Source organism: Mesoplodon mirus, assembly GCF_964341445.2.
Source record: "Mesoplodon mirus genome assembly, chromosome: 2".
Lineage (NCBI taxonomy): Eukaryota > Metazoa > Chordata > Mammalia > Artiodactyla > Ziphiidae > Mesoplodon > Mesoplodon mirus.
The window spans coordinates 192,720,835-192,748,668 of NC_138977.1; the positions used below are offsets into that span (position 1 = coordinate 192,720,835).

A 27,834-nucleotide genomic window follows, 5' to 3' on the forward strand; every position below is an offset into this window, starting at 1 on the left:
AATAGTTGTATTTTGGTGTGCCCATGGGAGCAGTAGAGCTCAGGGTCTTCCTACTCTGCTATCTGGGTCACTCCCCCCTACAACATTGTATTTCTTAATCAGGTAGGGTTTTCTTGTTTTTATTCCTACATCTTAAAAATATTCTATCTTAATTTATAATTTATTTTCAGTAGGAGTCTCAAGGTACATCACCATCATTCTCACCAATCATATCAATTTAATACTTTTACTTTGATTTTGTATTTCATGTTCAGGAATCTGAACTAGCAGCTTCTAAAGGGGAGAACACTTTAACATGGAACCATTTTTCAGTTCCACTCTAAGCCCACTTTGCACAGGACTTGGGGAGTCACAGTCTCCTTGGTGATAGGGTGTCTTTGTAATCCTTACCAGTCGTTAATATAAAAAAAAATTTACTCTGCACCTTTTGTGTGTTAGAGGCTGGAGATAATCTGATGAAACAAGGAAAACATGGTTCTTACCCTTTTAATTTATATTGAGTTGAAAATATGCTGGGGAATTTCAACCCAACAGGGATGTAATAAAAATAACTAACATTACTTGGCACTGGTTAACTTGTTTAGCATTTATCAAAGGCAAGGCCAAAGCCATCTATTTCTGCCCACATCTCTGTGATACAGGTACCATGCCTATCTTATTTTAAGGAATACCACTGATGCTCAGAAGACTTAAATACTAACTAAGGTCAAATATTTAAGAATTAGAATCAAATCTGGATCTTGAGCCCAGAGTTACCTGAGTCCAAATTCTAGCTCTTGTTACTTCTTTGTTTTGTTCCCCTTAAAGATATAGATGAGGAAACCCAATGTAGATTGTCCTGGTTGGGCAAGGTCCTGCTTGTTAGAGAATTTCTGAGGCTCCGTACAGTGGGTAAGGCCAGAATTTAATACATTTTTAAACTAAACAGGGACACTAAAGCAAAATCACCAGAGCAACAGAAAGGAGTGGTTGAACCAGAAACAGGGACAGGGGATGAGATGGGTAATGTCAGGACAGAAGAGGAATGTGGGTGAGTATGTGAAACAGGCTACCCAAGTTCTGAGTCAAAACCAGGTTGGCCCAGAGCAAAGCCAGGTCTGGCAGCCTGGTTGGTATTTATCTGACAATCTGTTGATAGGTGTGTTGTTGTAGCTTTTCCATAGTCACAACACTTTAAGGAGCAGAGTCACACATTTGACCCTACCCAATGTAATTCATATCAATGAAGCCCTGTCCTGCAACACTGGAGAATTACCCAACCCTCAGCATAACAATCCTCCTTTCTATATTTAGTAGAATCAGAAATTTTGGAAAGTCACTATTCTTTGTAAGAAAAGGTCTTTCCTTTGTCTTCAGACCTGAGATTTCCTACACGAGGCTGAACATTTCACACTTTTTAAGTTCCATCCTCCAGATCTAGTCCTTTCAGCATTGGTTTCAACCAATGCGTCCTGCACACCAATATGGTGTTAGATGGATACATTTGACTTAGTGAAATGAGCTAGTTCTGTTAGCCCTTCCTTTCAAGGACATCAAGGATAATACTAATAATTATAAAGATAATCATAACAAAAATCACTCTCATTTCTGAACCACTTCATGTTCTATTCAAAGTGCTTTCACAGCTATAATTACCTTCCTTTTTATTTTTGAGAGGTAACAAGGAATGGCCATGTATAAATGCTCATGTTAGCATTAGCCATTGGAAGTTCCAGATCTAGTTCCACAACTGATTAGCCATGTGACCCCGAAAAAATCATTTATCCCTGATTCCAGCAATTTCCTTTTCTACAAAATGGTGACACTCTTCTCTGCCTACCCCATCTTCTGTCACGGAGACCAAAGGTGTACATGAATCATATTTGCATAACACAGCACATGGGCCTTGAAGTCACACTGTTTAAGTTTGGCTCCTAGCTCCATTATTATCTTTATATCCATAGACAAGTTAATTAATCACTCTAATCCAAATTTTCCTATCTGTGAAATGGAGATAATGTTAATACCTTTATTATTGAGTTGTTCTGAGATAATGCATTAAAAAGATTTAACACAATGCCAGTTACAGAGAAAGAGGTTAATGAATATTTTTATAAAATGCTATATAAAGGTAACTGCTTGAAATTTTATTCATGAACAAATTCCCATACGGAAAAAATAGAAACTTAATTTACAGAGGAATTAAGTATTCCAGGACATTAAATGACATATGCAAAGTCATACTTAATCATAAGTCCTACTTTCTTGCCCTCTTGAGATTTTGATATATTTATCTGAATAACATTAAAAATAGAAATCATCTCTACCTATTATTTTGAAACACTTAACATTTGCCAGGCATTATACTAAGTGCTTTCTATACATTATCTTGTTGGATTCCCATAATAGTCCTGAAGATGAACTCCATGTGGCCTCCATTTTACACGTAAGAGACTGAATCTTTGAAAAGTTAATAACTTCCTGAAGTGGTATACCCACTTTTTTTCGGGGGGGAATAACTCCAAAGCTGCATCACTATAGGGGCCAGTGCTGTTAATTAACCATGATGCTATACTACTCCTCACAATGCAGTATTGCCAGAATATTAGTATTTGTTAATCAATTATTCTCCATTTATTCACACAATCAGTTAAATAACCTCTAATATTTTATCCAATGATGTGATCAAAATATAGTTGTTGAGTGGCTGGGAATGCCATCTTTGTCCTCCAGACACTTGATTGGGTCCTGTGGAAACTGGAATACTTCTAAGACATGTAATTAGGGCTTCCCTGGTGGCGCAGTGGTTGAGAGTCTGCCTGCCGATGCAGGCGACACAGGTTCGTGCCCCGGTCTGGGAAGATCCTACATGCCGCGGAGCGGCTGGGCCCATGAGCCATGGCCGCTGAGCCTGGGCGTCCGGAGCCTGTGCTCCGCAACGGGAGAGGCCACAACAGTGAGAAGCCCGTGTATCGCAAAAAAAAAGACATGTAATTAATATATATTTGGCTAAGACTCATTTCTCAAAATTTCCTTAGCATACATAAATAAAGGGGCTGTAGAAGTGAGGGGGAGGGTATTAAATAAGATCTGAGACTTGACAGGGGAATGCTGGCTGGCAGGGCACCGAAAAGCTTCACAGGGAGGCACCTCTTCGGTGACTATGGCATAGCAGACTGGTCAATCCCAACACTTGACCTTGTCAGTGTCCTAGAAATAAATTGCACTTACACATGCTGAGTCATATAACTGAAGCTTACAGGAAGCTGCAAAACATAAACCAAAGCATGTCTTTATAATTTACATTTAAGACTATAATTGTTAAGAGAACTATATCAATTTTTTTGGCCAAAATAGTACATTCTTTCCCTTTAATAAAACACGTGGGAAGTTCTAGTATAAAAATGTTACTTGTATGTGCAAGGGAATAAAACACAGAGGAAGTATGTGGTTTAACAAAAATCATCACCTACACAATCATTCAAGTACACTGAGCCTTTTCCCATAAGGAAATAACAGTGTAAGCACTTTACACGAATTATCTTATTTAATCTTAACAATAGCTTTATAAAATGGTATCATTCTTATCCCTACTGTATAGATTAAGGAATTGAAGTTTGGAGATATCGGGCCACTTGCCCCAAAATATCAATTCTCTAACTCTGGAATCTTGACTTTAGATGCCAAGCTCTTAATCTTTATGCTATAATGTTGTGAGTATTTATTATGAAGTAGCTAGGCATTCAGAACATGAAGAGTAATAAGGTAGACACTGGTCCTTCCCAAGTGGAACTTACAGACTAATGAAAAAGGCAAATATTCTACAGCTGCTTACTCACATAATTAAATCTTTAATTATAATTGTAATGAATCCACCAATAAGAAGTCTACTCTCATCAAGGGGGACAGGGAATTATTCTTTGAGGAAATGAAATTTTGGCTGAGGTCTGTAAAATCTGCCAGATGGGACTACAAGCAGGGGACTAGCTCAGGTGGCAAGGAGCTAGATTTACCAAAGGAAACTAAAGAAGCACAGGGAGCCAGGTTGGAAATGGGACGAGATGAGTTTGAAGAGGTAGAGCCTAGTTATACACCTTTCTAGCCACTCACAGAATTTTGAATGTTAAGCCATTAAAGAATTTTAATCTCAAAAGTGCTTAAAACAGAATCAGATCTGTGATTTAAAATGATGACAGGGCTTCCCTGGTGGCGCAGTGGTTAAGAATCCGCCTGCCAATGCAGGGGACAAGGGTTTGAGCCCTGGTCCAGGAAGATCCCACATGCCGCGGAGTAACTAAGCCCGTGCACCACAACTACTGAGCCTGCGCTCTAGAGCCCGTGAGCCACAACCACTGAGCCCACGTGCTGCAACTACTGAAGCCCGTGCGCCTAGAGCCCGTGCTTGGCAACAAGAGAAGCCACTGCAATGAGAAGCCTGCACACTGCAATGAAGAGTAGCCCCTGCTCGCCACAACCAGAGAAAGCCTGAGCACAGCAACAGAGACCCAACGCAGCCAAAATTAATTAATTAATTAATTAAAAAAAATAAAAATATAAAATAAAATAAAATGATGACAATAGGTACAATATGGAGAATGAATGAGGTGGTTGTGGGGAATTTAGTTGGAAGGTTGCAGTGGTCCAGCTAGTGATGAAGATAGCTTGGGCTATTATGTGGCTATTGAACTAAGCATGAACAAATAGTTCAATATTGAGGAATCAGTGCTCTTTTGGGTACAATTTGTGTTGATACCTATGGTCTCAAAGCAAAATCTCTCAAGTAAGCTGCTATGTTACTTATACACACATGTACCTGTTGCTCTTTATTCAATCAACACTCTCAGAAGCATTAGATCCAGGAAGCTGTCAAACGTGTAAATGATTTCTAAAAATAACAATTATTTTGGTGACATTTTCTCTATTAGGAAATGTTAAATCATCAAAAAAAACTTTTAAATAATAGTTTGGTGTTTGTTATTGGATAGAGTCAGTGTAACAAGCCATCCTTCCAGGTTTAGCGACTTCAAGAACAGTGGTGGATATCATGCTTTTTTGACAAAGGACTATAGCTAAATATTTGTGCATATGCCTTTTTGCTGGACAATAAGAACTCAAAGCTCATTTGGGGAGCAGAGATCAAGCACTTGAGAAGGTACGTTTGATGGTTCAAATAGTAGGAAGTTTGATAGGCAGATATTCAATTCAGGTCAATCTATGATACAAAGATATATATTTGGGATGAGTACTATATGAAACAATAAAGAATGTGGTTGAAGAAACATTTCAACAACAAAAAAGAAAAAGCAGCATAAGACTGAGAGCACACAGCTACACTCTCCAATACATGCCATTAGTCAGATGTGGCTATTTAGCACTTGAAATGTGGTTAATACTAATGGAGATGTGATATCACTATAACATAATATTCAGATTTCAAAGACTTAGTGCAAAAAAAAGAAGGGAAAATCTCTCATTAATAATAATATTGATTACATGTTAAAATGATAATATTTTGGATCTATTGCTTTAAAAGAAATAAAAATAGAATCAAATTTTATTTATAAAATGAATTATAAATAAATAAAAATTTGATTTCATCTGTTCTTTATGCTTTAAAAATGTGGCTGTAAGAAATTTTAAATTGTATATGTAGTTCACATTACATTTCTATTGAACAGCACTGATATAGAGAAAAGAGTAAAGGTAATTATCCCCAAAGAAATCTGGTTATTTGTAGAAAAATTTGAATAATTCTGCATTTATAAGATTTTTTTAAATATATAGAGAAAATGAGAGAATATAGATTGTGTGAAAGATACCAGATTGGGCGATAGCAGTTACCAAGTTTAAGGATAATTTGGAGACTGAACAGCAGAAAAATTATTATTGAGTAATAATCTGTTATTGTATTAGTATGCAATGCAATTTATGAATAATAGTGGATTTATTCCAGATTAGTACGAAACAAGATTGTTCATTCCTATGAATTTACTGTAAAATTTATTATGTAACTCGTAAAACATTTACTATATTTATATTAAATTACTATTAATTACTATATATTGATGTTAAGAAAAATGTCCTTTGAAACATAATTAAAAGGAAAGAGACCTAGTAGAATTTGCAGCCAAGCTGGTAGTGTCTCAAAGTAAAACATCTGACATGAAGTAAATACTCAATAAATAATTAAGAATTGTTAGTAATAACTTTATCATATTTCTCAGTAACTAAGCAACATTCTCTGGATGCCTAGGTTTATCCACTAATTCATTTATTTACTCAGCAAATTTTTGATGTTGATGGTGATTAGGAAAAGGATGAAACACAGATACTATGATATTAAAAGTCATCTACCCATTTTCAGTAGTGCTGGGGAGATTTGAGGCGATTTAACTGTAATTTAAATAAAAATTCAGGAAAGAAAGAGGAGCACATATCAAAATAGCCAGTGTTACCTTTTTACATATTCTAATCATCATTTATTTACCTCATACATTGATGAAACTATTAATATATCTAAAACTAGATTCAGTTGGAATTTTCAGTAAGCATTCTGTGTGTGTTTAAAAAGAAAATCTCTATTTGAATATACCTCCTACAGGAATTCAAATACAAAATGAGCTGTAGAGCGTACCATACATAAACTCTGCACATTAAGTAAGCAGTTAAGCAGTTAAACCTACTTGGAGGAATGGACAGTATAAATTTCCTTCTATTCAGTTGTATGACCCTTCCTCTTCATTCTCACAAGCTTTCACCTTTGCCATCAATTAAGTTCTGACCCTGCCACTCCAGGACCTGGATGTCCTTAAAGACAACCTCCTGAACTTTTGGCTTTTGGTATTAACTTCTCTTTAAATGTAAGTGATCTTTCCTTTGAGCAATTTGGATTGTGACGGGTGTACATTGGATTAGCTTATTACGGCCTCTTTTCAAAAACCTTAATACTTCAGTCATTTATGACAGATAGAACTTTGTATTTGTCATTTCTCTCTGTGCCTCTTTGTCATAGCCATACTGTGTTTGAAGGCGGGTGTAATAAAGTGGAGCTGAAATGGGGATTCATTGACACCAACCCTGAAGAGAACATGTTCCACTCTAGTAGGTAATCTGAAAAACAAACATCATTTCTTATAGATATCATAAACACTGCCAACCTTGCTTTATGAGTGAACAAAATTTTTTAATGTAATTTAAAGTGCCTTTTCTAAAGCCAAAGTGTGCTAATCTATCATTTTACACACACATACACACACACACACAAACACACACACATACACCACTTATGGCTTTCTTGAGCCCTGTTGGAATTTTAGGATGCATAGTGGATTAGATAAATTATCTAGTGGGCAAGTGACAAGTTCCATGTTCCAGTTCATGCAAGATATTTTACTCAGGGCAAAATTTGTCTCAAAGGTGTAAGATTTTAAATTATTTCTTTTCCAAAATTCTCCTTAGTTTCTATTTTGTTGGTTATACCCTAATCTTTTTAACTTTACATTGTTTTCAAGGGGAAAATATGCCCCTTTTGATACAAAGTCATGTGTTAAGGGAAAGCAGTCTTTGGGGAGAAAGAAGCAAACTAGTAAACAAAAAAATGAGACATTGTAATAGCAAATGTATTTTGAATTAGAACATTGGAAAGAAAATAACAATTATTTTCATAAATAAGACACCAAGTTCAAAGATTTATGTTCAACAGTCTATTTTCAGCCATCTTGATAATGGACTGGGCAGCCACCATTAACAATTTGTGATATGATCCTTGGGTCAAGATATCAGAAATACCACAGACCTTCTGAAAGGTTGTCCCTTAATCTACATTTTGCCCAAGATCCCTTTCCAGTTCTAATATCATCTAGTTTTATGAAAAAGAAAAAAAAGCAGGGAAAATTTGACCCTCTAGAGAATAGGAGTTATCATTTTACATTTCACAGCGCGAAGGAAGAAGTTTCAATGTCTTTTGTTTTAATTCATTTCAACGTATTGAATACTTATTCAAATAGCAAGGTTACATAAGAAGAATGACGAAAGCATTTGGAAAAGACTAGCTTCATTTATTTGAGACAACTTTGTGTCTGTACAAGAAAACAGATTGAAAGAATTCTCCAGATTATTTAGATAAACCTCAAAGTTGAGTAAGAATATGAGAAGGCAATGGTGTAGAAATTCTTCTGAGTTTTAAGCTAGTCTACAATCCATAAAGCCCTGAGAAGTTTAACTATAGTCATTCTATTTCCTCATAAAGTCATGACAACAAAGCAACATTAATAATCTTAACATTGTGCTTCCTAGAACTCTCCAAAGAGTCCACTGAAATTTTCTTAGAAGGCATTGTTTTTAAAGTCCTCACCCATGAGGATCCAGGCAAGTCCACACCCCTCTGCCATTGACACATACCTTTGCCCATTGTCATTCAGGGCAAAGCATGGTTGTCTTTCATCAAAAAGACTGAACGAGTATGGACTGGTACATAAGCTTTCCACCTATTCCAGCAAGCTGAGTGCTTCCTTCCACTCCATATTTGTTTAATTGGCTCAAGTGGAACCGATCTTAGGATTTGGACAAATATGAATGTTTGTTTTTGAAAGGATTTGGGGATGAGTCCAAACTAATAGAACTGAAACTTCTTCATGCTGGGTAGGAACTGACCCTTCTTCCCACTGGGAGATGAAAGAGATTCAGTTACTGCTTGGGCTTTACCGGCATAAAAAGTGAAGTAGAGGGCTTCCCTGGTGGCGCAGTGATTGAGAGTCCTCCTGCTGATTCAGGGGATGCGGGTTCGTGCCCCGGTCCGGGAGGATCCCACATGCCGCGGAGCGGCTGGGCCCGTGGGCCATGGCCGCTGAGCCTGCGCGTCCGGAGTCTGTGCTCCGCAACCGGAGAGGCCACAACAGTGAGAGGCCCGCGTACCGCAAAAAAAAAAAAAAAAAAAAAAAAAGTGAAGTAGAAAATCGGGGCACTTCTGCCTCCATTATCCAGTATTTCTGGTGGAGCTTATGTTGCAGCAAAAAATAGAAATGAAGTTTTCCCTCTCCTGAGAACAAGGAAAATAAAGGGAACAGTGAACAGGCTAGAGAAGAAACATAAACTGGCCTGAGTTAATCAATCCTAGTTTTAATTTACTAATCTGTAGTGTCTGTAGTTAGATTTGTCCTTCACAACGCTAACCTGTCACCTCTAATCCTGTGTAATTTAGGCAATTTACATTCTGCACCTGGTATTTGCTCCCCCTGTAATCTCTTGTAGCAAATCACCCCTTGTAGCTGTTTGCATTTCAGAAAGGAGGTCGCAGACTGTTAACCCAGAGACTACTGGACCCAATTACTGGGTGGCCCAACTCCAGCAGTGACTGTTTTGAAATAATGCAAGAAGAAGAAGAATGCAAGACGTTCACCATTTGGATCCTTATCACTCACTTCGGACTGCGAACTTCCCTATAAGAATCCCTGTAATTCCGCAGGAAAGGGGGGCACCATTCTTGAGGTGCTAGCCTACTGTGTCTTCCCTTTGCCTGGCAAGGAAAATAAAAAGCCTCTCTATTTCTTATCCTCCAAATCTCTGTCTCCATATTTCTATTCAGCATCAGTGCACAGGGAGACAAAATTTGTTGGCAACACTTAGGGCTAAAATGTCTTCATTCTCCTCAGGTCTCTATGCCAAAGTTAACAGCAGGCCGAATCCCTTTGGCCTAAGGATTTTGTTTCCTCTGCTAGTTCCACACCCTTTCTGGCCTCAAAAGTGAGTCAGGCTGGCCTCAACTTCCCAACGGAGTTATAATCAATCACTTGCCTGCACATTACATGGTTGACATCAGTAGTTTCACAAACATTGCTCCAGTTGACTTTCAGAATGAACTCTGGTGTTGAGAAGGTTGATATTGTTAACTCTGATTTTGCCTTAGGATACTGAGTACATACTTCCAGTTTTGACACCTTGTTTTGAAAATGTGGCTGAACCCTCCCAACGGTGACAGACGCTCGCTCAGTGGAAATGTGGAGGATTCGGTCAAACTGGTTATTTGTCCCTGGGCGTGTGTCACTGTCCAGGGTTTCTTCATTTCCATGGGCTTCCTGTCTCTCATTTCTCTAGTTTCTAACTGCAATCGTATCTCATTCTTCATTTGTCGCATGCAAAAGTTCAGAAGTTCTTCATCACGAAGAGTCCTCGGGAACAAGGGAAGCTCACCTAAGGAGGTAAGCTCAAAATGTATCACAATTGGGAGACAGGTTGGGAGTGGTAGCCAGGTGTAAGGGCTCTGCGCTGGGCCTGCCTTTGTTCCTGTCCTAGTTCTGTCACCTCTCTGTTCTGTAACCTTGGGCAGATCTTTCATCTCTCTAAGCCTTTGTTAATTTCATTGACAAAACGAGGATGATAACAGTAGCTGCTTTATGGCGTTTCTCTGAGGTTTAAATAACACAATGTGAAGCATTTAGAACAGTGTCTGACACAAGCTAAGCCCTCAATAGTTATTAGTTATTAGTTTCTAAATGTTTTTAATTCTGTAACATTTACAAAAGTAAAATCGTCTTCATCCAGATAGCAAATTTATGGAAAGCTATTTAACTTCAAAAGTAAATTCTGAATTTCTAGAAGTCTGTCATTAATTTGTTACAGTAAAGCCTCTCTGATGTTATTCTCTTGTTCGTTCTTAGATTTTTAAAAAATAGTGAAAGCTCACACTGGGCTTAGTGCTTTGTGTGTCACTTAATCCTCCCTACAGCCCTATAAGGTAAGTTACATTATTATCCTAATGCTACCAGCGAGAAAACCAGGAGACAAAGCCACTGAATAACTTACCCAAGGTCAGAAATCTTGTTCATGGTGAGGCTGGACTTCAAACTCAGGCCATTGGACTGCAACTCCCCTATGATGAGTAATCTGCCTTGCGATTATGGTCAGGCTGGTTTGAGGAGACATGCTTTTAAACCGTGCCAAGGAAGAGACACTGCACATTTAAATGTGCAAAATTTGCCTTTGGGTGTCCACAAGAAGAGTAATCACATCACTTAAAACTGATCATAAGTCTGTTTGTTTGAAGCTTCATTTTTCATTGCTCTTGTTTTTTTGGAGGGCTGCTGGATGAGACCAGAGGATAACTCCACTTTTAGCTTTGCCATGGTATAGAAACTTGTCCTCTGAATCTTTATGTGTTCTGGCAACTCACAGGTAAGCAAAGATTTAAATTAACTGAAAAGCTTGGATTAAAATAAAACAAAAAATAAGCCTTCATACTAGATTGAATTCATTTCATTTCTGGAAGTGGACTATGTCAGGGAAATTTCTATGTGAAAAAAATAGATTAATAGTGCTCGGAGTTAGCTCACTGTATTTACTCCCTTCCACACTGTCTCAGCTTTCTCAGGAAGTTAGTCAAGTTTTCATTAAGGGACTGTTTTAATTTCGTTAATCAACTTTGACATATAACATTAATCTGTGGTTATTAAATGTTTTATGCCAGGCATTCGCATGATGTGGCTGTTTTTAACAACAACCTATTTGATTTGTGGAACTTTAAATGCTGGCAGATTCTTTAATTTGGAGAAAGAAGCAAATCCTGAAGTGTGGATGAATATTGTAAGTGATGGAAAATTCCAAAGACCATCAAGTAAAGCAGATTAATTGATTGTGAGATATTAACTTCCTGTATGGCAGAAAAATCTCTGATAAGAAAACATAAAACATGGGTGATTTTTAACATTTCTCCAAGAGTTAAGCTAGGTAGATCTTCTTTTTTGGCTGAATAAGTAATACTTTCTAGCAATATAAAGCAGAATTATATTTTTTATAGATAACTTCCTCTTTTGAATTTACATTTTTAAGAATATTAAGAATTTCTATTTTAAGCCCTCTGGATGATATATATGACTGTCCTCTACTGGACTATGGTTTTATTATCTTTAAACCAAGAGGGGTCTCAAAAGACAATTGACACATATATATGTATAACTTAATCACTTTGCCCTATACCTAAAACTAACACAACATTGTTAATCAACTATACTCCAATATAAAACAAGAAGTTAAAAAAATGTGGTATACACACACACACACACACACACACACAATGGAATTTTACTCAGCCATAAAAAAGAATAAAATAATGCCATTTGCAGCTACATTGATGGACATAGAGATTATCATACTAAGTGAAGTAAGTCAGAAAGAGAAAGACAAATACCATATGATGTCACTTATATGTGGAATCTAAAATATGACACAAATGAACTTATCTACAAAACAGAAACAAACTCACAGACATAGAGAACAGACTTGTGGTTGCTGGGGGGTGGGGCAGGGGACGGTTTGGGACTAGCAGATGCAAACTATTACATATAGAATGGATAAACAACAAGGTTCTATTGTCTAGCGCAGGGAACTATATTCAATATCCTGTAATAAACCATAATGGAAAAGAATATGAAAAAGAATATATATAATACATATATATGTGTATATATATATATATATATATATATATATATATATATATAACTGAATTACTTTGCTATACACCAGAAACTAACACAACTTTGTAAATCAACTATACTTCAATCAAATATATATATGTATACTTAAAAAAGAAGACAAATGACTTGAGAGTATAGTTTTGTCAGAAGAGTGGGTCAATGCTAGATATTATCTCCAACCCCCCAAAAAATGTACTACTAGCAGACATTTTCTAATAGTCTACTTATTTTTTTATCAAGACTTTATGTAGTAAATTAATTTTACAGTTACCTGGGGCTACAGATTTCAGATAATTTACCCCAAAAAACACACACTAGTTGCTTTTTTCTAGTTCCTTTTGATAACCTTTAGAGAAGATGTTTAGCTAATGCTCATATTTTTACTGGGCAGAGTGAAATCATCACCTACAATGGCTACCCCAGTGAGGAGTACGAAGTCACCACTCAAGATGGGTACATACTCAGTGTCAACAGAATTCCCCATGGACGAAGAGACACCAGGAGCACAGGTAGAAGATGTGTCTCTCCTGAGAAGGAGAATTGCATATGACTAAAGTTTATTGCTGGCTGTTCATTAAGACAGTGACTGATTTATCAAAATTGGTTTGAATTTTGGATTAGTCTTTACATTGTTAACAGGAAGTCTCATTCTTTTTCAATTCTCTGAAGACAGGCAAGAACCTAAAATTACAAAGAGCAAGACTGATCTTCTTGACTGCCACCAGGCTTTCTTCTTAGGGAGTAAATGCAGAGGTGGAGCCTACATCTTGTTAGCTCATTACTGATTTCTCATGTGGAAAATTGCTGTATTCCGAATAGTGGATTTCCTCACTGTTGGAAAGAGATTGGCTGGGTTGTATGAAGCTGGCTGCGCGGTATCCCAAAAGAGTCTCTCCTGCCCCCTCTAGAATCAACAGGCCTCCCTCTGCAGGATAAAAAAAAACCAATTAAAAGACAGTGGCATTTGTGAAACTTTTTCCAGGAAGGAAAACTTTAACATTCATGTATACTTTGACCTGAGGAACAGACAGTTCATGCAATGAAAGAGCATGGGATTACTAAGGCTCCATTCTAGAATGAGGAACGAGCCATGCAAAAGCAGATGAATTACACTCTTTAAAAGGGGAAATATAACTGTAAAGCCCCTGAGGAGGGAGAGAGAAGAGCAAGCAAAATATCTGCAAAGGCCCAGTGGCCTTTATCTACCAAATCATTTACCATGAGATGATTCATGGTAAATGAGATCATTTACCATGAATCATCTTATCTCCCATCCACATTCAGAGGCAGCTAAAATCATGTAGTTCAAGAATTCAAGAGTTTCACAATAAAAACTGTGAGTGGGGGGCTTCCCTGGTGGCGCAGTGGTTGAGAATCTGCCTGCCAATGCTGGGGACACGGGTTCGAGCCCTGGTCTGGGAGGATCCCACATGCCGCGGAGCAACTAGGCCCATGAGCCACAACTACTGAGCCTGCACGTCTGGAGCCTGTGCTCTGCAACAAGAGAGGCCGCGATAGTGAGAGGCCCGCACACCGCGATGAAGAGTGGCCTCCCACTTGCCACAACTAGAGCAGCCCTTGCACAGAAAAGAAGACCCAACAACACAGCAAAAAAATATTAATTAATTAATTAATTAACTCCTATCCCCAACATCTTCAAAAAAAAAAAAAAAAAACTGAGAGTGGGACATGGGTAAGATTACTATCTAAAATATGAGATGCCCAGTTAAAGTTGAATTTCTGATAAACAGCAGATGTTTTTCATGTAAATCTCACTTTATGATTACTTATATGAAAAAATTATTCATTGTTAATCTGAAATTCAAATTTAACAGGGCATCCTGGGTCATTTTGTTTATCTTTGTTTTGGTTTTTGCTAGATTTTGCAATACTAGGCACGGCGAGGGGTGGGGTAGGGAGGTGTTATGAAACATAAAAGGAGAAAACTTTTACAAGAAAGGCTTTACTTAAGGAGGGAGAATTTGGGGGAAGATTTGGAGTTAAAAGACATTTATTAGGTGTATCTTTCTAAATGCTTTAAATGAATTAAATCAATTAAACCTCCCAGAAACCCTATGAAGTTGGCACTATTAATAGTTACCATTTTACAGATCATGAAACTGAGGTAAAACAGGTTATGTAATAGCCTTGAAGTCACACAAATGGCAAATGACAGAACCAGAATTCAAACTCAGAAAGCCTGACTCCAGAGCCTGTGCTCTTAACTACTAAGTTATAGAATCTTCCATCCTGGTTCTCTTCCTCAGAAACTTGAGAGTTCACAGGAGGGCGTTGAGCTGATTTTACTGCTATAGTTTTCAAATACTTTTCAGTGGGCAGAGGCTGGGAGTTTGACTGGAAGTTTGGTGAGGAAATAGTCATTGTCCATTTATGCTCACCTCCCCCTCCTCCTGGAAAAGGCATAAGACTCCATCAAACGTGATCATCTTCATGTCTCTGTAAGTCAAACCCGGGAGATATGTAAAAGCGAATACATAGTGAATAAATGTAAAAGTGAATACACAGTGCAGAGCAGTTACAAGCACACACTTTGGCATGAAACAGAACCAGGCTTGAGTCCTACCCATGTACCTTATTAGCTGAATGACCCCTTAGGAAAGTTGCTTAACAACCTTAAGTCTACACATGTATAAAATGAGTATCCTCAAAGTAGGAGCTACTTTATAGAGTTATTGTAAGAATTTAATAAGCTCATGCATGTCAACCAATCAGCATAACACCAGGTACAAAGTATATGCTCAAAAAACTTGTTATGTGATTACAACACTCTACACTAATGACAAGGGGAAAAGTGAATGCTGTTTTTGGTTTTTGCTTTTCCCAGTGTGAGTGTGTGTGTGTGTGTGTGTGTGTGTTTCTATCATGTTCCTGAGATGCTCTATTTATTATAAATTTCTCTCTCTTCCTTCCTCCCTCCTTCCAGGTGCCCAGCCAGTTGTATACTTGCAGCATGCGCTGTTTGCAGACAGTGCCTCCTGGCTTGAGAATTACGCCAATGGCAGTCTTGGATTCCTTCTAGCAGATGCAGGTTACGATGTATGGATGGGAAACAGTCGGGGCAACACTTGGTCAAGGAGACACAAAACACTCTCAGTGAATGAAGAGGAATTCTGGGCCTTTAGGTAAACTATATCTATGAAAGTTCATGAAGGCAATTTAAGACAAGTCCTTTAAATATAATAGTGTGGGTGGTATTAACAATAATGTATGGTACTTGGAGTCACACAGCTCCTTGTAATTTCTATTAACATCTCAAAGGAAATAAATAGCAAGAAGCTCTGATTTCTATTGATTCTCCCACAAGCGAATCATATCATTTCAACAGGGTCATTTTAACATACAATTCCATCCAATACTATACATTATAAGTATGTCCCAAGGGACAGCTTAGGAAATTCCTGTGACCAAAGTATGCACTCATTCAACCAATGTTTATTGAGTGCCTACTCTATGCACTGTTCTAGGCCCTGAACATTCAAGAGTGAACAAAGTCTCTGCCCTCATGAAGCTTATGTTTATCCTAGTGATGCTATTACAAGTTTTTTCTCTTGGACAGCCAATCAGTTTTGCAAAGAAGATGTGTATCAGTACCATATTTTACCTACAGAAACTGTGGTTGAGAATGTATAGAATACCATTTTCAGGAAAACTCTAACATGAGATCTTTAAAACTTTAATAGGCAATAGAAAAGAATCTTTTGATATGCTGACTGCTTCTTTTAATGAAAGTGTTTTCTGCTGTCACCAAAGGACAGGCTGATGCCAACAGTGGACATCCTTTCTCAGGCTTAAACTCCCTGTTGGTTTAAAGCCTGCTGCTAGAGCAAAACCATATTAATGAAATACTCAGTACCCACTGACAAGTTGGAAGGAAAGAAAGAATAGATGAAATTGTTAGGGTCAGACCTTTTGCCCCAGGGCAAGCATTGGGAAATATTTTGTGTGGTTGGTCCTTGGCTGGGAGCTTGGAGCTTATTTACTATAAGGCATCACAACCATTCTCTTATACTGGAGAGTACCAATCTATATTTCCTCTCATGTTCTTCTAATAAGCAGACTCTTAGTTCCTGAGGTACCTAATTCTACTATATGTTATTTAGGCCTTTTTTGTTCTCTTGTATTAATGTTGGTTGAACTGGTACTATAGGATTTTCGTATATATTGACTATATCTCTATAGGGACAGAAATATTAATAATAGCAACATCTGACTGAGTGTCTAATAGCAGCCAGAGTCATTCCTTTAATACTATCCAACCCCTATAGCAGCCCTGCCATATAGTATTATCATGTTCATTTCACAGATAAGGGAACTTAAGCTCAGAGCATTTAAGTAACTTATGAAAAGTTACTCAGCTAGTACACGGTAGAATCATGATTTACAACCAGTTCTGTTTCCAAAGCTGGGTATTAAGTGGCCCTAAGAGCCTTGAAGTTCCCTGGGGGAGACTGAAGTAGAGGCATGCAAACCAGGTAGGGAAAGGACAGCAAAAGAAATGCAAGAGAAGGGAACGAAAAGGAAGAATGACAAGATTAAACTTCAGATAATGTAGTTTACACAAGCCTCAAAATCATTCCTGTTATTAGAAAGTAACACATATAAGTGCAGCAACGAAAAGCTACAATAACCTGTATGTAACTGAATAAATAAAGAAATACAAACCATGTAAGTGGACAGCACAGAATTCTGTGTGTAAAAAATAAACAAGCAAGTGCTCTGAGTTTTGAACTTAGTTGGGAATATTTATAAGTCCCTGTTTTATTTTTCAGCTTTGATGAAATGGCCAAATATGATCTCCCAGGAATAATAGACTTCATTGTAAACAAAACTGGTCAAGAGAAGTTGTATTTCATTGGACATTCACTTGGTACTACAATAGGTATGTTTACAAGGGTCAGAGCCATGCAGAAGTTCACCTTTGAATTGGAGCAGAGTAACTGTTTTACATTTACGGTGTCCTTAATTCTCTGTCCTGTGTTGGGCACATAACCCTAGTGCCCTAAGTGTCTGTGAACCTGAATTCCAGAGACTGTGAGTATGTAGGACGAGCCTTTCATCGATTTCCGGTCACTGCAACACATTTGTAATGGTGATATAATTTCCCAGGAATAATGTGTGCTCAAAATCCAAACAGGTATTTCCAAAGAGTAAGTCTCTAGATCACCTCCAAGCTGAAAAAGTAAAGCCAAATGCCATGAAATATCTTTGAAGAACGTTAACTCTGCATCAGTCATACCTTCCTCACAACCCACATGGAATTTTAAAAAATAAAAAAGAGGGGCTTATACTCATATTTGAACAAATTGAAAAGATATGGTAGCATTTTGTTTGTGAATCACACCACAAAAGCTTACTACAATCAATCAACTGGGCTTATCCATTTAGTGTATGATTTAATATTTATGGAGTAGCAATTAATTGTAAGCACTATATAGACTTTTTTTAAAGCCCAGGAAATGTACTTTGTGTGTGTGGTTCCTAGATTTTTTTTAAAGAAATCAATAGTCTAGCTCCACATAAAAATTTAAAGGAACCCATACTATTAAAAATATAAATTTGTTAGTAATCTTCCACTAAAGTTTTCAGTTTTAAGAGACTGGGTTATATGAAAATGCAGTATTTTAGTTTGGGTGAAACTGTGCAAGAGACAATAAATATTCCTACAGTAGTCTTATTATCACCATTATCATCAAGAGCAAATAGGTGTTTACCAGTGCTTTGTACTGATAGGCAGCTTGCAAATTTAGACTAGGCAGTGAGCATGAGAACGAATACACTAAAAGAGGATCAAAGAACTAATAAGGGGACCCAACCCCACCCCCCAAAAAACTGTCACTAACAGGAAAATAATTACACCCTAATAGCTAACACTTAGGAGCCTTTACTATGTTTAGGGTCCTCTGTTCAGGACCTTTCCTACAATCTCTCTGTCTAAGCTTCAGAACAATCCTACCATTATTATTTCCATCTCATAGAAAAGGAAACAGAAGTTCAAAGGAATTAAGTGGCTCCTTCAAGGGCTCTTAATACATAAGAGGTGGCACATACATTCAAACCAGGTCACTTTGCCTTCACCGACGGGGTGCTTGGGCGCTGTGGAGAAACTGCAGGGAGAAGGACAACTTGAGTGGCGTCTAGAAAAGTGGAGAGGACTTAGATATGCTCTCATATCTGATGAGCAGAGAAGACAGTAAATTGCATCATCAGGGCTCTGCGTTGCATTTAGGGCATGAAATTTTTCAGTGAGCACTATGTGCCTTTTGAGCAGAGAAATTTTTATGTGCGAAGGACCCACTCTTTATAGGACATTTAACAAGTCAGGTCCTAGCCCCTTAAATAACAGTTGGGCTCCCCAGTCAGTATGACCATCAAAAACTCACCTCCAGGGCTTCCCTGGTGGCGCAATGGTTGAGAGCCCGCCTGCCGATGCAGGGGACATGGGTTCGTGCCCCGATCTGGGAAGATCCCACATGCCGCGGAGCGGCTGGGCCCGTGAGTCATGGCCACTGAGCCTGCGCGTCCGGAGCCTGTGCTCCGCAACGGGAGAGGCCACAACAGTAAGAGGCCCGCGTACCACCAAAAAAAAAAAAAAAAAGTTAATGATATGTGTGTGTATGTGCATGTATAAAAGCCCAGAAGGTTATGCACCAGACTTTTAATAACAAACATGTTGTCAGAATGTTACCCTTTGATACTGAAATTAAAAGGATGAACACTTTTCATCTGTATGCATAAGAAAACAGAAGGTAAATAAAAGGAATATTGCTCATTATCTGGGTAAATTACCCTGTGTAAACAGCAACTGAGGGCTTCCCTGGTGGCGCACTGGTTGAGAGTCCGCCTGCCGATGCGGGGGATACGGGTTCGTGCCCCAGTCCACGAAGATCCCACGTGCCGCGGAGCGGCTGGGCCCGTGAGCCATGGCCGCTGAGCCTGCGCGTCCGGAGCCTGTGCTCCGCAACGGGAGAGGCCACAACAGTGAAAGGCCCGCGTACCGCAAAAAAAAACCTCACCTCCACACATTTCTAGACATCTTCTGGGGGAACAATTATGCCTTATGCCTGTTTCAGTCTTTGTATCAATTACTCAGCCAGTTCCTTTTCTGGCTAAGACAGTTTCAATATTTCAACAAGAAGTTCAGAAGAAAAAAAAACCCTGCTATGGCTGCGTACACACACACACACACACACACACACACACACACAGTGGAGGGGGGCCCAGGAAAGTACCTCGGGGAACCAAAACATGGAGATACTCCACATAGCCTTTCCTGTGTGAGGCTGATCCCCACCCTCATCCTCATAGTGCTAGGTATGGATGCAATGCTATTACTGAACAATCAGAGCAAATGGAGACATATGGTCCTTACTGGGACCACGGTGGACTGAGGGAAAGCCCGTTCCCTTTTGGATGCAGGGAAGATTCCAGAGGTTTTGGTAAGCATCCAATGAAGCACTGAGAGCAATGAAATCTCATCAACTGTGAGAAAGAAAAACTGTGGAATAACTGGACGATAGTGCAGAGAGAGCTGATTGATTCACCTCCCACGAACTGATTATTTCTAGAGGCTCTGTGACTCACTCTGACATCTCAGAGTTGGTGGTAAAGTGACAATATTGCCAGCACTTACCCCACGCTTGGGAAGTGAAGGTGTCCCCAGTTTACTTGGCAGGAGTTGCTTCAGCGCCTTATCCGTCACTTTCGCCAACCCAGTTAAATTGTCCAGAATAAGAGAAAAATGGAGACTTGAGAGCAGAGAGGGCTGAAGGCAGATTAACTCTGCAGGATAACTTAGAAGAGTTTCCCAATTCATCTCCAAGATCAGTACAGTAAAAGGATAAAAATGACAAAGCAGAGTCCCACTTTTGTTAGTAGAAACATTACCTAAATACTCCTAATTTTTACAAGATTGTCTTGTCTCCTGTTCTCTCAGGGTTTGCAGCCTTTGCCACCATGCCTGAACTGGCACAAAGAATCAAAATGAATTTTGCCTTGGGTCCTGTGGTCTCATTCAAATACCCCACGGGCATTTTTACCAGTTTTTTCCTACTTCCAAGTTCCTCAGTCAAGGTAGGCTCTTCCTTTTGCCAAAAAGTATATGAGGATCTCCTTTTGGATGATAGATCCTTATTGTTTTAAAATCTATTATGAAACAAAAGTAGGACATTTAGATGAAATCTGTAGAAACCAGACTCTGGGATCATGTGCTTGGAGTGTATGTGTCCTTGTGTGTGTTTGTCTATGCCACAATGTCTACAGCTCCCATATGCAATTCACTATACTCAGTTATTAACAGACCTGAGTATAAATCAGAATTTCTAACTGAGCTGACTGCCGTGTCAGTTTAAGATCTACTCACAAGTTTCCTTTTTCCATTCTTATTCCCCTGGGCATGTCAATGAATTCACAGTGCCCAAATGGAAGACATTTACCAAGTTACATGTGATCACTGATATCCCTGACTTCGATGTTAGAAAAGCCTGAATAATATAACCCTTCCCATATGGCAGCTTGCTGTAATTTACTAAAGCTAAGATTCCAAAGCGTAAATGTCTTACAGCTGAATTATTCATTCAAGTATTTATTGGTTATTTTCCAATTGTTGGAAAAGTAGTTTGATGGTCAGTTGTGAGTTTGGGATTTTATTCTTTGAAAGTCTTTTTCTGTTTGCTTTTTGTTTCTCTAAAAAGGTCATTGCCACAATGAACATAGTATTTTATCAAGATTGCCCCTCAAATTTGGAGAGAAGGATAGAATAAATTTTGGCCAAAATGAAGTCAAGGAGACCAATTAGGGTATCACAATAATTCATATATAAAATGAGGTCCTGGTTTGAGGTGAAGAGGTAGAAATGGGAAAAAAAGTATTTGTGAGCTAACACAAGGAAGAACTTCCATGAGGCCTAATGATTGGTTTGATAGTAGTTTTTTGGTATTGTTTCGTAAGCTCAAGTGATGTAACTTCCCTTTTTTGTCGTTGATAGTTCTATTTTAAAGTGTGCTGACATCAGTTAGTTTTGGATGTTTACTGCATTTGGGCAGAGTCGAGCAGACAAATTAGTTGAATTAAATTCAGAGATAGACACATCTATGTCTAAATACACCAGGTTTGCATATGTGTGGCTTTGCCTACATAGGTCGGGTCTGAGGCACATATTGTCCCTGACTTATCTCAGTTTCTTATCCTCTACTGTCAAACTTCCCGCCACTTTAAGTCCCATTCTCTGGCCCACCCACCAGTTCATAATATCCCGTTGCCCCTAGAAGCTCCAGTCCTCCCATCAGAGATGCCCACCCAAGCTTGCTCTTCCAAAAGCCCTAGAAGTTTTAACTATGCTGCCTCCCAAGACATCAATTTTTTTTCTGTCCAGTGGCACCCTCCCTTCAGTACTCCATCCTCTACCTTTCAGCATAAAAGCTGGCTACTCTGGAACACTACCAGAAAGGTGATGTGTACACGGGTAATAGGGGAAAACCCTGCTTTTCCTTCCTATTCAAGGCAAGATTTGACCTTAAGGAGAAACTGCTCTACCTTTCTTGCCATTTAATGAGAAATATAGGTGATTGTTGATTGGACAGAATGTGGGGGAGCTTCACCATGGAGAAATTAGCTAATTTGAGGTTGAGGGTCCTTACTGCAGTCTCCTTGTAAATTATGTTTGATGATATTAGCTGGGTGGAGACTGATTCATAAATAGTAACTTTTCCTGAATGACTTGGTCTCCTTGACCAAAACAGCAAATAAATATAAAAATATAAGTAGAGCCCCGAGAATTCTCATTTCTGGGATGAAGGGAATGTCAAGAAGTCTGAAAATGGTCCTTGAAAGAATAATTATTTTTTATTTTTACAGAGGATTTTTGGTACCAAAGGTTTCTTTCTAGAAGATAAAATAGGGAAGTCACCTTCTACCAAAATCTGCAACAATAAAATATTACAGGTGATGTGTATTGAATTTATGTCTTTATGGGCCGGATTCAACATGAAAAATGTGAACATGGTATGTATAATGATTCTGGGGCCATTCGATGCTTTTAGAAATTCCAGCTTTTCTTTGATTCATTTTGATGTATCTATTATATTACATAAATTAATGTGGTATTCTAAACTTAAGGGCAGAGATTTGCTATGCATAGAAGATTAGATATTCAATGGACCATGAATGTGAAGACTGAGGAAGACAATAGGCAGCTTCATCCTTTCATACCTGGTCAAATTTAAGAAAATAGTTGTTCCACAGTAGGTAGTGGTTTCACATGTTCACAATCAGCTACCACTTACTACAGTCAACTTGATTTTATTTCAGTACAACACAGTGCATTAAAAAATAAAATAAGATCCTAGAAAAGAAGTACATACAAGCATTAAATTTATTCCATGTATGCCTTCACTTGTTGGGTGAATTTAACCTCAAATAAAATTCATCATTTAACTTGGAACATACAAGACAGAATGGAATGGAGTGTAATCCCTTTCCAATGAAAGAGCAGAAGTCCTGTTTCATCAACTCCTTGTTTCCTGTTACTGAGAATTCAAGGAGGACGAGGAGTTCAGACTACAGACCAGTGTGGTTGAGTAGTTATCTCTGACACATTCCAAATGGCAGCCAGTGAGACTGTTACAGTGAAGCTAGTTCCAAAATAGCTTTTCTCGGCCAGCCACCCTACCCCCATTCTTTAAGAGGATAAGTTGTGTTAGGCCAAAAACCTTGAGGAACAATTGTTCAAAGCCTGCTTCTTCAAAAGTAAAAATTTTTAGTAGTTTCCTTGATTTGTTCCATTATATTCTCAGACATACCATTATCAGTACTATTTCATATCTACAGTTTTCATCTCTATTATATTTACGAAGACTGAAGTACAGTATGCATGGAAGTGATTGATTTTTAGCTTTTTTTTGCAGTATTTTATTTTATCCTTACAAGAGCACAGCAAACTGTAGTATGATTTTTAGCATGTCCATTTAATAGATGAATATACAGAAACTCAGAGATGATAAATAACTTGCCCAAAGTCACAAAGCTTATCATTAACAAAGTTAGGTCCTGAACTCCAGGATTTTTGATCTATTGATCTGTGATCATCACATCTGTGCACACACACACCCCCAGCCCCACACACACACACTTGCACAGAGTACCTTTCTTGGTTGCTTTGCTCCATGATGTCCATTGTTGCTTCTGCTTCAAAATAAGCAAATTATCCTACAGCTTCAGAGCTGATGCAGGTTTGCTCTCAAGCAGCCCATGCCACCAGTCAGCCCATGGTTCACCCACATTCAAGTGCCTGACATGAACTTGTAATTATCTAGATAATTCTTCCTTGCCATTTTCAAAACCTCAATATTTGTTTATTAGTTCTTAGCATAATTATGATCTGCTTCTGAAAGGCATAGTTTTTTCATTGGGTGGTTAATGCTGTAATACGTGTCCTTTTTCCTTCAGAGCCGAATGGATGTATATATGTCCCATGCTCCCACTGGATCGTCAATACAGAACATCCTGCATATAAAACAGGTAGGCTCTTTGTCATGGAAAACGATTCCCTTAATTTTCTTTATATACGAAAGGACAGAGTTAGCATGTCTGTTCTAAGAAACTTAGCAGCTGGCTTCCTTTTTGCCCTTGCCACCATCTTTATGGTTTGATTTCCCTGGATTTTAAGAGAAAGAACAAGGGATGGGGCAGACCAAGTAGGTGACATAAATGAACCCCATCTTAAATCAGAGCTTGTAAAATAGGCCCTGAGCTGAAACAAAAGGTAAACTGGGAGATACTCAGAACTGAGCCTTCCCCAGAGAGAGAAATACCTGAGATTTGATTTCCCCCTAATGAGGCTTGGTTTTCCACTAGTTTTTCCTTCAAACCAAGGAGATGATTGCGTCACTTTCTGTCGACCTTGTTTTTCATACTGGTAAAATTTATTTATATCTTTCTGCTCATCCCGAAGCCTTATTTTCTTCCCAGCATACAGTGCTTTCCTAAGATTTGCTGTTAACAATCATGATTCTTACTGTGAATATTACTTTTTTGTAAAACATTTAATTCAGCTTTACCGATCTGATGAATTCAGTGCTTATGACTGGGGAAGTGAAGCTGAGAACATGCATCATTACAATCAGGTAAGCTATTCAGAGTGACCCCAGAAGGGTGGCTTTGAAAACTTACAATGAAAAATTATTTGAGAGTAAAAAGAATCCTAGCTGGCAATTGGTCTCATTCACATTGGTTGATAGAGATATTTTTTTAAAGTCTAGTTTTAATATGTATTCATTTCAGAAAATCTAGAAATAAAAGAATTATATACTAAGGGAGTTAAGTCATTTATAATCTCTCCACCCAGAGATAACTATAGTAGATGTATCTATATTTTATTATATTTATTCCAATCTCAACTTCACTCTTTTCCACAACTTTCAATCTTGCTTTTTTATTTATAGTCATAGCAAAACATAACCAATGTTACTGAGGGGGTTTCTTAAACATTATTTTTAATGGCTGCATAATAATGAAAATTGTTTTATAAAAATCTATAAAAGTTGACAGAGTAAATGAATACATGCTTCTTGATACCAACAGAAGAAAATTAGGATTACACGTAAAAGTTAAGAGAATTTTCCACCCATGAAGTGTTGAATCTTAAGGCAACTTTTTCCCTCTAACTTTATGCACCAAAATTTATAGACTCATTTAGCCTTCCTATACTTTTAATCAATCCTGTTGCCACCTTCCTTTTTCTAAGTCAGGGGCTGGGCTTCTCAGTATGAACTAAGCACATTTTTCTGATGTTTTCCCAGACTGACATATTTCAGGCTATTAGTGCAAACATAGATTGATGAAATTGTTTCTGAACATCAAACCAGTCAATCAGACCAGTCAATTTCTCAGTAATGGATTGAATTATTAGAGAAACGATTCTACTAGCCCTTAAGACAATGAGAGCTATATATAATTTTATTATTATTTTTAATCAGCTTAAGGTATGATTTACATACAGTAAAATTCACTGATTTTATGTGTCTAACTCAGTGAGTTTTGAAAAATATATTCATTCATATAGCCACATCACAAGCAAGATATTGAATATTTTCATTACCCACAAAGGTTTTTTCCTGCTTCTCAGACAATATATATTTACAAATGCATATATTTGCAAATGCTTAGAAAAAGGCCAGAAAATAAATAAACAGCAAATGTTAAAGTGATAACTTTCAAAAAGGGGAAGAAAGGAAGAGTGAAGTGGACGGACATGAAAGAGAAAAGGAGGCTCTCATTTTGGATTTTACATACATTTGTCTTTTTTCATTATTGTAATGAACATGTTATAGTTATATATTGTTTACATTTACAAGAAAATAAAACAAAACACACACACACACACGTAAGACCATTATTGTCAAGTTCAGCTTTATTGAGGTAAAACTGACCCCAAAATATTTAAGATTGAAGTGTACAACATGATGACAAGTATTGAGAGTGTAAATGTCCTCAGAATTTACACACAGTTAGCTAGCTGGTCCTACCCTACTCCAGGCCAATCCTGTTTTGTTTGTAATTTTAGATCATTGGAAGTCAATTTTCATTACATTCAGAAGTATCAACAGTTTGTCCTCTCCTTAAGTTCCCAGCACAATCTCTGTGTCCACTCTATGTTTTTTTAAGAATAAGAGGATTAACCCATGTAAGCCTCATGACGGTGGGAATTTCCTTCTCTTTTGTTCACCAGTATTGTCTCACCTGGCAGAGTACCTGGAACTTACTGGCCCCTTAATACTTATTTGTTGCATGAATGAAATTTTTTAACTTCCCTCTAATCCACCTTAAAATCTCTGTCTTCTTGAGTCTCTCCTTCCTTTCACTCTCAGAAAATGAAGGTCCTCTTATTATGCAAGTTATCCTGATCTTGTGCCCTCGACCCCATCTCTTCTCATATCTTCTTACTGGCTTCTCTTATTATCTTAAATGAACTCCTATCCCTTATGAAAAACAAAGAAAAAACCTTCCCTTAACCCATCAATTCTATCAAGTCATCCTTCCATCACTCTGTTTTTATCAACATTTTTTAATATTTAAAAGGGAAGTGGAGAAGTATCTCCACTTCTCCACTCACTCCTGAACCCTGGAAAATGTAGTTTTGGTCTTCATCTTCTTATTATAGCTACTCTATTTAAAGTTGCTTGTGGCTTTTAATTGCCAAATATAATTGCCTATTCTCACCTATATCTTGTGTTAGTTACCACAGTCTCCTTGCAACTCACCCCCCTGATTTGGACTTACATAACAATCCCTGATTTTTTTCCTTCCCTTTTTGATTGCTCCCTTTGCCCTCTGACTGGCTATTCTCTGTCCCCCACTGCTCTCAAATTGTCAGAATTCGTCAAAAATTCTTCAAATCTCTCTCCCCTTTGTCTTTGGAGAATTTAGCCATCCCTATAGCTTCAGTTACCCCTTTATGTGGATCATCCAAACTGCTTGTCTAGATTTTTTTCAGGACCCATTTCCAACCTATTTCTTCTTCAAGTCATCCCACAAACTGATGCCTATGCAATCATGCTAAGACAGAGCTCTGAGAAATGACCTTGCCTTGTCTCCAAAACTTCTGAAAGATGCCCAGCTGCTTCAGCCTTTCATTTAGACCTTGACTGTCTCCAATCTTATACCCTACAGTATTCCCTTACATATTTTCTTTTCTGGGTACACTGGACAGCTTGCCGTTCCTGACCATGGCATACATGCTATTCCTGCCTGCTGGAAAGCCCTGCCACCTTCATCCTTCTCTGTAAAATCCAACCATTCCTCAAGAGTCATTTCAAATGACTGCTCTTTATATGAAGCCCCAGTTGGAAATAATTTCTTCTTTGTCTTCACTTCCATTGATTGCATTTGGGGAATGTTTTATAGCATTTAATATACCCTACTTTGTTTACAAAAGTTTATTTAGCCATCTTGCCTTGTTCCTTCACACTCCTTGAATATAGAGCCCATTGCATGCTTCCTTCCTGTGGTCATAGTAAATATTCAGTAGTCTCTATTTATTTGAAGTCAGTTTTTGCTCTGAGGAGCTTCCTCTCATGAATGCACTTTCTCTCTCTTCCATAGAGTCGTCCCCCACTATATGACCTGACTGCCATGAAAGTGCCTACTGCTATTTGGGCTGGTGGAAGTGATGTCCTTGTAACACCCCAGGATGTAACCAGGATACTCCCCCAAATCAAGAATCTCCATTACTTCAACCTATTGCCAGATTGGAACCACTTTGATTTCATCTGGGGCCTCGATGCTGCTCAACGGGTGTACAGCAAAATCATAGATTTGATGAAGTCATTTCCCTGACTGCAATACATCTACTCTTCAGTTAAAAGTTGCT

General features: G+C 38.1%; 1 protein-coding gene across 1 annotated transcript; it reads left to right on the plus strand.

Annotated features, from left to right (window-relative positions):
* Positions 1-11,448: 11,448 nt before the first annotated feature.
* LIPN (lipase family member N) lies at positions 11,449-27,800 on the plus strand (the record flags this gene model as incomplete). The annotated part of the gene is made up of 9 exons (XM_082637705.1): positions 11,449-11,556; positions 12,841-12,958; positions 15,394-15,592; positions 17,240-17,349; positions 20,404-20,540; positions 22,323-22,469; positions 23,913-23,984; positions 24,518-24,589; positions 27,567-27,800. The coding sequence occupies 9 exons, from the start codon at positions 11,449-11,451 to the stop codon at positions 27,798-27,800; spliced, it is 1,197 nt and encodes a 398-aa protein (XP_082493831.1).
* Between the last annotated feature and the right edge of the window lie 34 nt (positions 27,801-27,834).